General features: G+C 40.8%; 2 protein-coding genes across 2 annotated transcripts in view; one reads left to right on the forward strand and one right to left on the reverse strand.

Annotated features, from left to right (window-relative positions):
• Positions 1–15,195, forward strand: part of KMO (kynurenine 3-monooxygenase) — a 47,261-nt gene that overhangs the window by 28,182 nt on the left and 3,884 nt on the right. Inside the window, 7 exon segments of the mRNA XM_008694662.2 lie at positions 704–791; positions 2,180–2,345; positions 5,236–5,307; positions 6,103–6,224; positions 7,717–7,864; positions 9,502–9,559; positions 11,983–12,065. Of these exon segments, the coding sequence (XP_008692884.2) occupies positions 704–791; positions 2,180–2,345; positions 5,236–5,307; positions 6,103–6,224; positions 7,717–7,864; positions 9,502–9,559; positions 11,983–12,065 (737 nt within the window).
• Positions 11,747–15,195, reverse strand: part of OPN3 (opsin 3) — a 50,657-nt gene continuing 47,208 nt past the window's right edge. Inside the window, exon 5 of the mRNA XM_040636056.1 lies at positions 11,747–12,041. Within this exon, the coding sequence (XP_040491990.1) occupies positions 12,036–12,041 (6 nt within the window). The 3' untranslated portion in view covers positions 11,747–12,035. The remainder of the gene's footprint in view (positions 12,042–15,195) is intronic.

The raw sequence follows: 15,195 nt of genomic DNA on the forward strand, positions 1-15,195 counted from the left end.
AACAAACTGAGGGCTTCAGAGGGGAGGGGGGCTGGGGAATGGGATTGGCTGCTGATGGGTAGTAAGGAGGGCACGTATTGCATGGTGCACTGGGTGTTATACGCAACTAATGAATCATTGAACTTTACATCAGAAACCAGGGATGTACTGTATGGTGACTAACATAATATAATAAAAAAACATTAAAAAAAATTGTGACAACATGACTCAGAAGTCTAGAGACTTACTAAAAAGAGATAAAGAATCAGGCATAGCATGAGAAAGGAGTTTGGCTGAGTATTTCTAATCACAAGTATATTCTTAAGTTAGAGGCAACTTTTAAAATATGTGATGCCTGCTTCTTTTCTAGGGTGACAACCATCATAGCAATGTAAAAATGTCCATAGTGGAATTGGTGGGAATTGTTTTATTGTTGTTTTTTGGTGTTTTTTTGTGGGTTTTCTTTCTTTCTTTCTTTCTTTTTTTTTTTTTTTTTTTGAGGACGAGGATAGTTGGTTTGTATTCATCACTTTTACTACCAAATTATCCTGGAACATTTACCAAATGGTTGTCAAATTACCATTTTAAGTACTTCATTTTTACATTCTTAAGAATAAACATCTCTGTCCTGCTGTTCTCAGAGAATGATGACTATTTCAATTTGATTAAGTGAAATGAGAATTGGAATTTCATTGCTCTTTGGTTTTCTTCTTTGTCTCCTCAGCTGTTGAGAAATACCCCAACGCAAAGGTGCACTTCGGCCACAGGCTGTTGAAATGTAACCCTGAGGAAGGAGTGATCACAGTGCTTGGGTAATCACCGGTCCCCCTATTGACTGCGGAGGTGAAGGGCTGACGCGGAGAACCGTATCTGTAAACTTTGTTCTCTGGCTTATTTGAAAGAGTTAAATGATTACTAAAAGGGATTCAAAGAATTTCAGATCAAACACCAGCCTTGGCTGCCTTCTAAACACCTACCCCAGTGAATCTTCTTGGTTCTCGTGCTGGCTCAGCGTCCTACCACGTTCCACAATGGTGGTCACCCTCTTCAAACGCTCTCTGCCCTTGAAACAGATGGCCCTCCACTGCCCTGCATTTCCTCTCCTCTTTCTGGAAACGGTTGGTCTGCCTCTCCTTGGCTGCCTCTGTTTCCTCTAAAGTTCTTAGACCCATGTCCCATTCTTGGGTTGTGTCATGGGTTCCCAGTTCACTCAGCAACCACTTATAAATTCACTTCGCTAAAGTGAACCTCTCTAGCCTGTGCCTCTGTCTCCACTCTCTTTACTCTCAGTCCTACTTCAATCCTAATCCAGGCTAGTTTCCTGTTCTGACACCTTCACAGGTACCTCTTGCCATGATCTCAAACACATCTCAAATTTTAACCACCTGTTTCTCTCCAAGCGTGTCTGCTCCTGACTTCCCTAGTGCTATCACCCAAATAATTAGAATCATTCTTGATGTGCCCTCTCCCGTGTTTCCTCCATTAAATCTATGACCCCTGCCCAGTCTTTCTTACTCCCTGATGGCTTCCGAACCTACGTCTTTCTCCTGAGCCCCGTGGTCCCTGGGCTGTCATGCCTGCACACTCAGGCCGCAACACTCACCTTGTCCTCTCCGTGTCCCCTCCCTCCTGCACTCTGCCTCCAGTTCAATACATCCAGTGCCGGATGAGTTTTCCTAAATTACCACTCTTCATAAATCATCCCCTCAATGGAAAGAGTTATTTTCTCTCTTTTGCCAGAAGAATATATTTAAACCTTGTCTTAACATTCAAAATTCTCTTCTTCTCCTCCCTCCCCACATTGTATTCTGTCCCTGAGCTTATCTTCCAATGCCCTCCACTCAAGCTAGACACTGCTCTTGGCAAGTCCCGGGCACACCCATGCTGTGGTCCATCCCTTGCCTCACTCTGCCTCCTTCTCGAGACTCCCTGCCTTTGTGCAGGGAGCTTTAGTCACACTTCCGTGGCCTGGCATGTCCTTATTAATGAGTACAGCAGTGTTATTCTCATTCTTGTGAGCAACACTATCATCAGGACAAGGGCTGTCATCTTCATTCTATAGCTGTCGCCTCCAAGCTCAAAGTCAGATACGTACAAGTGAGGAGTGGCCCCCTGAGTTGCTACGTTTTATACCCAAGCAGATGAACATCATCATTTTTACCACTGAACTGTTTTTGTAATGGTACCTTTTATTTTTCAGATCTGACAAAGTTCCCATCGATGTCACTTGTGACCTCATTGTAGGATGTGATGGAGCCTATTCCACTGTCAGAAGTCACCTCATGAAGAAACCCCGCTTTGATTACAGTCAGCAATACATTCCTCATGGGTACATGGAGCTCACGATCCCACCCAAGAACGGGGATGTAAGTCCTTTCCCTTCTCTGGCTCCTTCCCGCAGCCCTCCCACCTCTCGGACGAGGGACGACACGTGTTCTAGGGCACTCGTTCTTGGCAGCATGTCTGGATGAATTCTGAGGGCTGTCACAGTCCTTTGTAAGGCACAGTAGGTTGGGTGTGCAAATATCCCTTTGATAATATCACTTCTCCCCCTTGCCTTCAAGATATGCTTTCTTGAGTGGGCAGGAAAGAAGAGGCATCACAACTCCCCCACTGGAAATGCACAGGGAATTTGTCTGACATAATCATGTCATTTTTCTGTTTTTACTTGGGAGAAAAAAATGGGTCGGGAATCCTTCTGTATACTTAAAATCCAGATCTCTTATACTCATGACTGTATCAAATAATAGTTATTAAATGAAGTGAGTACCAAGTTGTTGCAAAGAGATTTCCATTGCATTTTTCTCATTTCCTGGTTCCCAAGTTCAACCCTATGTGGCCTGAGGCAAGTACATCCTAGGTGTGTTTTATATTGTCATAAGCAAATAAATGTAGTAACTTCCTAAGGGAAATTAAAATACCAACAAAATCAATAAGGATCTTGGCTTATAGGTAAAGATAAGTAAATAACATTCATTAAAATTTGATTTGCATATAGAACATTTGTTTTTAAGGTATGGATGCAATCTATCCCATTTGCAATTCAGACGCCTATAAAAATAGCTAGTCAATTTGTGATAGTGCTATTAATACTACCAGGTGTGTACCAAACTGTATCAGCCAGTCAAATCCGTATTTTAACATTAAATCATTGTCTATTTCTTCCTCCTGGTCACAAAAGTATTTAGTAATTCTGAAGTACTAATTTTATGGTTTTCATGAGGGCCTTGTTCTCGTGGCCCAGGATCTGATAATTCTGGGTTATAGGATAATAGGATTCTGTTGAAAAATTGCCCCACACTTGAGTGGACTCATGTCTCCTAATGTAGATTTAAGACAGCCATTTATTTTCTCTAGTTGTTCATATTTAATAGTGATGATTAGTGGTTTGCAAAAAGTCTCTGCTCTTAAAAAAAAAACAGCGTTTTGACGTAGCAATGGGACCCAGACACCTGGGAGTATTTTAACATGGCCCCAAAACAATCCTAGGAAAACTCCCTTCCTTCCTTCCTCCCTTCCCTCCCTTCCTTCTCTTCTTCTTTCCTTCCTTCCCTCATTTGTCTGTCTCTCTGTCCCATGCCCCCTTTCTTTAACATGATAGACTCCTCATTCCATCTCCGAGGGTTGAAGTGGGGGAGAAAGATTGGGTGAGGGACAGCATGGGTGAATATTGGGGGTGCTTAGGGAATTGGTTGGGAGGCTCATCTCAAAGCTGCTTTTGTTTATCAAGCACATGTTTGGAGAGACTTGTGGTGAGGGCCCAGTGGTGATTATTGGAGACTGACCTGGGGACTGCTCTTGGATAAAGATATCTATTGAGAGCATGACTTGATAATAAAGAAGCTGAAATTTTAAAGGATTATTTTCTAGAGTCATGAAATATGCGTGAGCGTCAAAATATTCTTGGTATCACAGTTGCTACATCAAAACAACATATAAACCACCAACGGTGAGGATGAGGTGGGGGTGGGGGGTATGTATTGTCTCCCAAACTTTGTCATCGGCTGTTTGAACCTTCACTATTGCAGTAAATGAGAAATCAGTTTCAGCGGCCACTTCTCCACTCTTATCTTTTGGAGTTCTAAAAGGTCTTGGACGTGGTCAGAAGATAGCAAGAAGGAAAGGCAAGGACCATGGGCCTCATCCAGGCTGGTCTCCTTACTCACACTTCCTAAAGTCCTCGTTTCTGCCGTCTGTGCTTTGCTCAGCAAGCTAACCCCCACCCAGAAGCCACGTCCTTCACTCCTATCTAATCTCTGACTCCTTCGTAGTTTTAAGCACCCCGGCCCCACGAATCTCTTCCCTGCCCAGCTTTTATTTCCCACCCTTCTACCTCAGCATCTGCCTAGTCAACCGCACGTAACCTCTTTGAGGGCAGAGAGTTACGCACACACGCATTTCTGTGTCTGCGTGTTGAGCTTTTTCTGAGGCTCTGAGCTGAAAGGCCAGGAAGGAAGACACAAAGAACTCTAACTGTAAAAATGCTGGCGAGGAGCCTATGCCGTGCTTTCTATGTCCTTACCGTGTAAGATACACACGTGACAGGTGCTCCCGGAGCTTTGTAATAAGTCACGGGTACTTGAAAGGGTTGGAAACGGATTCCATGTTCTTACGTGTATCGTGCCCCCAGGAATCTCCAGGATTAGGGTCGCTGGGCCTTTGGGTTAGCTGATCTGCCCAAGCAATCAATACTCAGTCTTGCTGCTATTGGGTTGTCGTGGGGTCGCTAAAAAGAGAAGACTTTCCTTCTATCACTTATGTTGTCGGAAGCAAGTGATAAGAGGCTTGTTGGTACAATTTTATTTTGCCCGTGAAATTTAAACTTAGTTTCTGTTCATACAAATAAGTCCCCAAGTAAGGTGAAAAATAGAATATAAAAATACCACACACACACAGACACGTACATATATAGTTTATGTATGTATGCGTGTAATGTGTATGTATATATGTGTATGGGGGGGTCTGTGTGTGTGTGGAAATGAAGAGAGATAGAGAGAGAAGACACCTCACAGCTTGTTCTCAAATTTTGAATTTTATCTGGTATCGAGAACCCACCTAAGTTATATGGATTTCTAAAGACAGGATAGAAAGCATTTTTAAGATAATTTCTACTTTAAAACAGTAGGTGTGCATATCGCCATGTGTGTGATACCAGTTGAATCACTATGGAAACGATCATGACAGAGCAGAGTCAGTTTCAGAGATGTTCTGCATTCACGCACTAATCCCACACAAATATAATTTTTCCCCCTACAGTACGCCATGGAACCGAATTATCTGCATATTTGGCCTAGAAATACCTTTATGATGATTGCACTTCCTAACACGGTAATATAGAATTTATCAATGTAATTTTGCATCTATAATTTAAGTTTTTCATTACTTTTGTATTTTGTATGTATTCCTAATGACTTTTATACTTAGCATGTGTATACCCAGCATCACTGTTTAGTCTGTTTAGTGATTATGTCGTTGAAACTTTGGGATTCCTGAGGGAACACCTGAAGGAATTCCAGTTATTTATAGTGGAAAGGAGAACACATGTAAGTGACAAGTGGCTGTTTGCGTGTGGTGGGGCCCCTCCTCTCCCCCAAGACGGTGTAGGAGGAAATGGCCTTTAAGTAAAGCCCAAGAGATTCAAGTTCTACATGAGGCAGTCCTTCCAGTCTGTGAGGTGTCTGGGACATTGGAATACAGGTTGTCCAAAAGGGGCATGGCTGTTCTTCCATTAGACCCTAGAGACTTTTTTTGCTCTACAGCTCTACCTATGCATTTCTCTAGATGGTCTTCTTCTGCCGCTCGGCAGCGATGCTGGGGTCCTGGGCCTCTTGATGTTATCTGAAAAGGAACAAGAGACAGGAAAAGCGAAGAGAGATTCAATCCCACCAGCCGATTAGTAATCTACGGAGGGTGGTGTTTGCTTGGTGAAATGGCCGAGGTTTACCGTGTAGAAATTCTCATAAGCAAGCTGGGGAGCACGGGGGACTTGGCGGGGCTTTTCTTTGGGAGTGAGGGGAGAAAGCCAGGCTGTCTTCCCGCCGGCCTGGACATTTCTGCCGGGTGCGCCTCGGCCACAGCAAGAACCTGAGACTAGATTCTCTCACACTCTTCCTCTTCTCGCAGAACAAATCTTTCACGTGTACTTTGTTCATGCCCTTTGAAGACTTTGAAAAACTTGTAACCAGCGGTGATGTGCTGACTTTCTTCCACAAGTACTTTCCAGATTCCATCCCTCTAATTGGAGAGTAAGTGTCAAGATGCGTCTTTCGCTCCACTGGTGTGAGTTACTCAAAATTCAAATAAAGGGGACGTGCCTTACTTCCGTTGCGATTCAACATGACTGGTCCTGGACAGGAAGCCTGCCTTAGGGCAGAAGTCTAAGGCGGATGTTGTGCTGTGAGTGGGGATTCTGAAAACCCCACGACAGGGCCAGTTTCCCTGAGAAAAACAAGTCACCCCCGTCCCCAGGCCTTTCTGCCTCCTGTGTTGGCTCTCAGCGCCCTCAAGGTTGGTGTGTTGCCGAGCAAGGCTCTGCTTCCCTCTGCTGGTGGACAGACAGGGCCAAGGCCCAGCAGATGCAAGTCTGGGTCCTCACTTACTAGCAGGTTTCGCTTTCTAGCTCGCAGGGCCCTCACGGGAACATGGCGATACATAGCGGCCCCTGCCCCAAAGGGCGGAGAGGACTGGACGAGTTCATGCCTCTAGAACATTCCGCACAGGGCCAGGCACATGCAGAGCCCCCAGCTGGCAGCGAGCTTGTTAGCTGTCTGGTTTATGACCCACGGCCCCTTTGGCCCCTGTCAGTGCCACCCTTCCCAGGGGCTTGTCACTGGGTCTCACTAAGTGCCTCAGCCCCCAGTGTCCCTCGCTGGAATCCAGCTCGCTCTCCACCTCCAGCAGTGGTTTCATGGAGGCAGCAGAATGCTGCAGAAAGTGAGATTTAACCCTGTTTCCGCCCGTCCCTCCCTGAGTCTCAGATTTCTCATCTTTCCAATGGGCATCAGGATATCTTCCCTTGGGGGGCAGCTGTGACCTTTGAGGGAGGGGCATACACTAAGTATGTGAAAGGAGTGGCCCGATGCCAGCCCACGGCAGGTCTCTTTAAAATGGTCACTTTCCATCCTTACTTGCAGGTTCAGTGTGCGCTGATCTCTCTTTCCCTGATGTTGGGAAATCTCTGCACACCACAATTTACCTCTTATGGTTCGTGGTTATTTCCTGCTTCTCCAACCAGACTTAAAATTCTTGAGGGTATCCTCTACTTCCACCTGCCACAAAACCTCTGTAGATAACTGGCACTCACTAGCTTCCAAATCTATACAAAGTCGCATGCATTTTAATTTTGGTTTCTGTAGCTTAATCAGATGCAGAACATCTCAGTTTTTCCATTAAAACCTAAAACACACCATAACGGCTGAAAATTGCATGACCCGTACGCACCATAACAAATATTACGACACCTCACACAGCCGTATTTCGAGTTCTTGAAGTGCAGTCAACTTGCCCTGGTTGGATGTGATTAACATTGTTGAGAACAAAACAGGTAATTACAACAATGGAATTTCAGGAACTAGAGGAAACTTTCTTTCCTGTTTTACTCCTTTCCTGTTTTCTTCCTGGCATTTTTGTGTATTTCTCAGTAAAATCCAGCGGTAATGAAGTCAGTACATCTGCAAGAATGATGCAGGATTTAATACCCAACGTAAGGTGCTTACGTTCTGGTTGTTTCCCCCGAAGGCAAGCCCTGGTCCGAGACTTCTTCCTGTTACCAGCGCAGCCCATGATATCTGTGAAGTGCTCTTCTTTTCACCTGAAGTCACACTGTGTGCTGATGGGGGACGCAGCTCATGCCATCGTGCCCTTTTTCGGGCAAGGAATGAATGCAGTAAGTCCTTTCTCCCAAAGTCAGTCAGTCTCAACTAAAAAATCGTAAATAACAATCATGTCTAAAACTCCCCCCACATGATGTCTGAGAAAGCAATCGATTCCACAGTCCTACCCGCTGTTTGGGTGATCACTAACCGTCGTCTGGTCTTGGTTGTTTGATCCCGTAGTTGCACATAGGAAAGAGCAATAAAGGATAAGATGGTTTTTATGTGCTGTCCGAAAATATATTGATAGCTTGAAATTTGGGAACTTGACTGTCAGCAATTCAAGGCTTGATTTAAAAAATTTCTTAGAGGTTATGCATAATATAAAACGTTAGGCTCAAAAAAAGAAAAAGAGCCCAAAGTGCCTGTTGTTTTCTCCACTTTTTCTTTCCAAAGGACAGGAAAACACAATCAGCACAGTTGAGTAGGGCTATGAAATAGATTTGATGTTGGGTAATGCTGCTTTCATGGAAGTTTTATTGTTCTGGCTAGAAAAAATATTTCTGAAAAGAAATAGGCTCAAATATGAAACATTAATTTCAAGGAATCCTAAAATAGTTATCTAGACAGACAGTTATTTTGTGTGTGTTTGATAACTAATAGCTTTATAATCACAGTCTTCTATTGTTTTGGTGATTGGGATCTATTCCAAGTGTAAATAGGCTATAAATCTAATCACTTGTATTTTCCATGAAGTAGTGGTAAACACTTCGTTTTACAAAAACCTAAGAACACACCAATTTTAGGATAGTGGATAAGGGCTCCGGCTCTGGCAATATAAGGCCCAGTCCAAATCCTGGCTCCAGGATTTATTAGAATATGTTCTTGTTCAATTACTTAAACTTACCTTTACTTCCTTGTCTGTAAAATGGGTTTTCAATAGTGCCTACAGCATAGAAGTTCTTGGGGAATAAATGAATTAATTAAGTAAAGAATTTAAAAGTGTTAGTATCTTGGCCTCTATGGTACTCTGCATCTCTAACTTCCTGTAGCATTAATAGTCTATATAGCTGACAAGTGTATTTATTTACTTCAGATGTAATCTCTATAACTGATGTGAAAAATATTTTTTTAACTTGTACATTTTTTAATATTGTCTCTAAAACGATAGTTTGAATTCCTAGAAAGCAGGAAACCTAGATTTTTATTTTCTTCTTCCCCTCTGCGTTTAGCGTAAAACCTTATTAGAGTTAATTTTGTGGACTTCTTGACATTGGAAATTTGCTTTGATCTTTGGCTTAAAGGAACTACATTAATATGAGAGTTCTATTGTGTTATTAATTGTTCTAAGTGTGAAGCTTAAAGACCCGAATAGTTTAAATAAAATTCAAATACTCATGGTAGAGCAACATAATTATTCTTGCTTCTTAAAGAAGCAATGGAATCCATCAAAATTACAAGAGTAATTTAAAATTTTGATCAGATTCCAAATCATTATCATCAATATGCATTAGGCAAAGACAAACCATCAAGTTTGCAGTTGATGGTCTTTTATAATCATAATTTACGCCAAATGTGACCAAGCAGCTGTTGCGTGCCGGTTGAAGGCAAACATCCTCTGAATTATACTCACCCCTGGGAAGTCTGTTCAAAATTACTTAGAAGCTTTCATTATTTCCAGTTTCTTTTTTCCCATTTTTTCTTATTTCAGGGCTTTGAAGACTGCTTGGTATTTGATGAGTTAATGGATACATTCAATAATGATCTTAGTAAGTAAAATTTGTCAAATGGACCTGGACTAGCCCTGCTGATTAATTGTGGACCTATTTCTGACCCTGGATGAGCGCAAACCCATGGTGCATATTTCCTGTTCAGGATTAAAAATTTTCTATTAGCAGCCTATGCCACTGGTACCCGTGTCAGACAAGGAGTGCCCAGAGAGGGAAACATAGTTGCTTTTAAGGTTTGCACCTGGAGGTTTGTGCAGGGATCCCCACAAAGAAAGAAGTTCCCAGGACCAACACTGGCCCAAAATATGCTCCTTGCTCTCCCTTTCCACCTGGGGAATCCACACCCTCATCCCCTACAGCGTGCCCCAGAAACCCTTGTAGGAGCTCCAGGCTTTCCTGGGTGTTGCCTCATCAGTGTTGCAGCTGCTGCTTTATTTGCCTTTGGTTAAAACTGATTCCTCCAAAAGGATTGATTTGACAGATACTGGACTTTAGGATTTTTATATGTAATGTTGAAATTAACTAAATTAAATGTACACCATTTCAGCTGTAAAAGAAGTTGCCAACAATAGCCCGAGACCTGGATAACTTTTACTGCTTCTCGGCACCCCGTGGTCTCAAGGGCTATCTCTGAACTTAAACCTCATTCGGGGAAAGGATAAACCTAGAGAACTGGCTTCGAGTCTACACCCGGATTCCAGTCCTGACTCGCCAACTTATTAACTGACTTATTGAGCAAGTCGTTTCAGGTTTTTCAAATCTCAGGTTTTGTTTTTTTTCTTTTCCATCTATAAAGTGGGGACAATAATACTAACTTCAGAGAGATGTGAAAATGAAGTGAAATTATTTGTGTAAAGCTATTTTATTAGTTTCAGAGGTAGAGTTTAGTGATTCATCAGTTGCATACAATACCGAGTGCTCGTTACATCACGTGCCCTCCTTAATGCCCGTCACCCAGCTCCCCTCCATCAACCTTCAGTTTGTTTCCTGGAGTTTAGAGTCTCTTAGGGTTTGTCTCCCTCTCTGATTTCATCTTATTTTATTTTTCCCTCCCTTCCCCTATGATCCTCTGTTTTGTTTCTTAATTTCCACATAAATGAAATCATATAATTGCCTTTCTCTGATTGGCTTATTTCACTTAGCATAATACTTTCTAGTATCCGTGGAAGATGAATGGATAAAGAATTGGGGTATGTATACACAATGGAATGTTACTCACTCATCAGAAATGAAATCTTACCATTTGCAATGACGTGGATAGAACTAGAGGGTATTATGCTAAGTAAAGCTTTTTTTTTTTTTTTAAAGTCTGGCACAAAGTGAGTTCACAGTAAATGTTTGTGATGGTGTAAGAGGAAGTCCTTGGACACTGGTGTCTGGATCAGATGAGACTAGAGGGTCCAGGGTAAAGTTCTTCTGGTTTTCTGCCTTCCTTCTCCAGTCCTCTTGCTCAGATGCTCCAGATCTAGAGGCATTTTGTTGCCTCCCATCTCTCCCCTGGTGGGACTGGTCTGCATGTGATGGGGATGATGGAGGGGATGTTGCCTCCCGCCTCTCCCCTGGTGGGACTGATCTGCATGTGATGGGGATGATGGAGGGGATGGAGGGTTCACATGTCAAAACATACTGTCAGCACTGGTCTTGGTTACTACAGAACAAAGATAAAACAATACTGATTATGACAGTGCTACTTATAACTAGCATTACTGAACATTTCATATGTGTTCGGTATCTTGCTTTATTTTTTAATCCATTTTCTCATTTGGTCTCTGTGGAAGGCATGGAACATAGGTACTATTCTTGTCCCTATTTTACAACTGAGCAAATCTAAGCTTAGAGACTTAGAGTAACTCACCCAAAGTCATATAGCTGCAAGTGTTGAAGCTGCGACTGACAGCCAGGTTCTCTGACTTTTGAAATGGCATCCTTAATAACTAGTGTGGATTGGCCATGTGAGAGTTATCTTGGCTAGTCATTCGTTTATCAAGTATTTACTCAGTATTTACCATTTACCTGGTTAAGATTTCAGACGTGAATAAAACATGAGGCCAGCCTCTGGGAGGTCAAGGGATTATAAGGTGTCTTCGGTGCAGTGAAACCATGTGCCTGAGGTGTCAAGAAAGGACGAAAAGGAGAGTAGCAGATTCTAAGTGGGACTGGGGAGGGGGTCACTGACAGTCATTTCTATGAGCTGCTTTCCACTTGTGAAATAAAATAATGATTTGCTAACCAACAAGTATATATTTTATTAACTTTATCTTAAGTTTTATTTAATCACAATAGAAAATGCCTCTGTGTTATTGTTCAGTATTCATAGATTATTGGTCATTCAGCCTGGTTACCCAGAGTTTAAAAGATTAGAACAGTGGTAGAATATACACCATTTAATCTGATTGGTGTAGAGACTGGCACATTTTCGTAGACTGTATTGGAAACGATGTATTATTCAACTTGGCTCCTAGGTATGTGTCTTCCTGAATATTCGAGATTGAGAATTCCAGATGACCACGCAATCTCAGACCTGTCCATGTACAATTACATAGAGGTGAGTGAGGGGGTTGGGCTTCATTCCATGAGATCTTTCCTGACAGTCTAACAGATAGTCTTTTCTTTTTAAACAAAATTTTTAAAATTTGAATTCCAGTGTAATGAACATACAGTGTTATATTAATTTCAGTATAGAATACAGTGATTCAACAATTCTATACATTGCTCAATGCTCATCATGGTAAATACACTCTTTAATCCCCATTACCTCTTCCCCTCATTCCTCCACCCACCTCCCCATTGGCGACCACCTGTTTGTTCTCTGCAGTTAAGAGTCTATTTTTTGTTTGTCTCCTTTTTTCTTTGTTTGGTCTGTTGCTTGATTTCCACATATGAATGAAATCATATGGTATTTGTCTTTCTCTCTTATTTCACTTAGCGTAATAGACTCTAGACCCATCCATGTTGTTGTAAATGGCAAGATTTCATTCTCTTTTATGTCTGAGTAATATTCCATTAGATAGATAGATGATAGATAGATGATAGATAGATAGATAGATAGATAGATAGATAGATAGATAGATAGACAGATATCTCACCTCTTATTTATCCATTGATCCATCAGTGGACACTTGGGTTGTTTCCATAGTTTGGCTCTTGTAAATGATTCTTCAATAAACATAGAGGTGCATATATCTTTTCAAATAGTGTTTTCATATTCTCGGGTAAATAGTAGTGGAATTGCTGATTCATATGGTAATTCAATTGTTAGTTTTTGACAAACCTCCATACTGTCTTCCACAGTTTGCACCAGTTTGCATTCCCACCGATAGTGCACGATGGTTTTTTTTTTTCCATATCCTTGTCAACACTTGTTGTTTCTTATGTTTTTAATTGTAGCCATTCTGACAGGTGTGAGGTGATATCTCGTTATGGTTTTGATTTGCGCTTCTCTGATGCTGAGTGGTGTTGAGCATCTTTTTGTCTGTCTGTTGGCCGTCTGTGTGTCTGCTTTGGAGAAGTATCTGTTCACGTCTTCTGTCCATTTTTAATTGGATTGTTAGGGGGTTTTACGTGTTAAGGTGTATATGTTCTTTATATTTTGGATACTAACTGAATATCCAATACATCATTTGCAAATATCTTCTCCTATTTTGTGGGTTTTGTTGTCTTTTAGTTTTGTTGATCATTTCCTTTGCTCTGCAGGAGTTTTTATTTTGATTTAGTCTCAATAGTTTATTTTTGCTTTTGTTTCCCTTGTCTCAGGAGGCATAGCTAGAAAAATGTTGCTAAGGCCAGTATCAGAGAAATTACTGCCTGTGCTCTTTTCTAGGATTTTTATGCTTTTGGGTCTCACATTTAGGTCTTTAATCCATTTTATTTTTGTGTATGGTGTAAGAAAGTGGTCCAGTTTCATTCTTTTAGATGTGGCTGTCCAGTTTTCTCAATACCATTTGTTGAAGAGACCATCTTTTTCTCATTGGATATTCTTTCCTGATTTGTTGAAAATTATTTGAGTATATACTTGTTTCTGGGTTTTCTGTTCTCTTCCATTGATCTACGTGTCTATTTTTGTGTCAGTATCGTACTGTTTTGGTTACTACAGCTTTGAAGTATATCTTGAAGTCTGGGATTGTGATACCTCCAGTTCTATTCTTCTTTTTCAAGACTGCTTTGTCTATTTGGGGTCTTTTGTGGTTCCATACAAATTTTAAGATTTGTTCTAGTTCTGTGGAAAATGCTGTTGGTATTTTGACAGGGATTGCATTAGATGTGTAGATTGCTTGAGGCGGTACAGACACTTGAACAGTGTTTGTTCTTCCAGTCCGTGAGCATGAAATGTCTTTCCATTTGTTTGTCGTCTTCAATTTCATTCATTAATGCTTCCTAGTTTTCAGAGTACAGGTCTTTCACCTCCTTGGTTAAGTTTATTCCTGGGTATTTTATTATTTTTGGTGCAATTGTAAACGGGATTGTTTTCTTACTTTCCCTTTTGCTCCTTCATTATTAGTGTATAGAAATGCAATGGATGTCTGTATATTAATTTTGTATCCTGCAACCTTACTGAACTCATTTATCAGTTCTAGTAGTTTTTTGGTGGAGTCTTTAGGGTTTTCTATATATAGTATAATGTCATCTGCAAACAGTGAAAGTTTTACTTCTTCCTTACCAATTTGGATGCCTTTTATTTCTTTTTTTCTCTGATTGCTGTAGCTGGATTTCCACTGTTATGTTGAATAAAAGTGGTAAGAGTGGACATCTTTGTCTTGTCCCTGATCTTAGGGAGAAAGCTCTCAGTTTTTCACCAGACTATGATGTTAGCTGTGGGTTTTTCATATATGGCCCTTATTATGTTGAGGTATGGTCCCTCTAAACCTACTTTGTCGAGGGTTGTTACGATGAAAGGATGTTGTACTTTGTCAAATGCTTTTTCTGCATCTATTGAAATGATCATATGATTTTTATCTTTTATTGATGAGATGTATAACATTGATTGATTTGTGAATATTGAACCACCCTTGCATCCCGGGGATAAATCCCACTTCATCACGGTGAATTATTTTTTTAAAGTATTGTTGGATTTGGTTTGCTAATATTATGTTGAAGATTCTGGCATCTATAGTAATCGGAAATATTGGCCTATAGTTATCTTTTTTGTGCTGTCTTTACCTAGTTTTGTATTAGGGTAATACTGGCCTCATAGAATGAATTTGGAAGCATTCCTTCCTCTTCTGTTTTTTGGAATAATTTGAGAAGAATATGTATTAATTCTTTAAATGTTTGGTAGAATTCACCTGTGAAGCCAACTAGTCCTACACTTTTGTTTGTGGAGAGTTTTTTGATTTCTGATTCAATTTCATTGCTGGTAATTGGTCTGTTCAAATTTTCTATTTCTTCCTGATTCATTTTGTGATGTTGTATGTCTCTAGGCATATGACATAAAATTTTTCATCATATTATTTTATAATCCTTTGTATTCTGTGGTGTCAGCTGTTATTTCTCCCTTTTGTTTCTGATTTTGTTTATTTGGGTCTCCTCGCTGTCTCTCTCCCTCTCCCTTTGATGAGTCTGACTGAAGATTTATTAATTTTGTTGAAAATTTCATAGAACTAGCTCCTGGTTTCACTGATCTGTTCTATTTTTTTAAATTCTTATTTCATTTATTTTTGCTCTAACCTTTATTATCT

The sequence above is a fragment of the Ursus maritimus genome, unplaced genomic scaffold (assembly GCF_017311325.1).
Source record: "Ursus maritimus isolate PB19 unplaced genomic scaffold, ASM1731132v1 scaffold_2, whole genome shotgun sequence".
NCBI classification, from domain to species: Eukaryota; Metazoa; Chordata; class Mammalia; order Carnivora; family Ursidae; genus Ursus; species Ursus maritimus.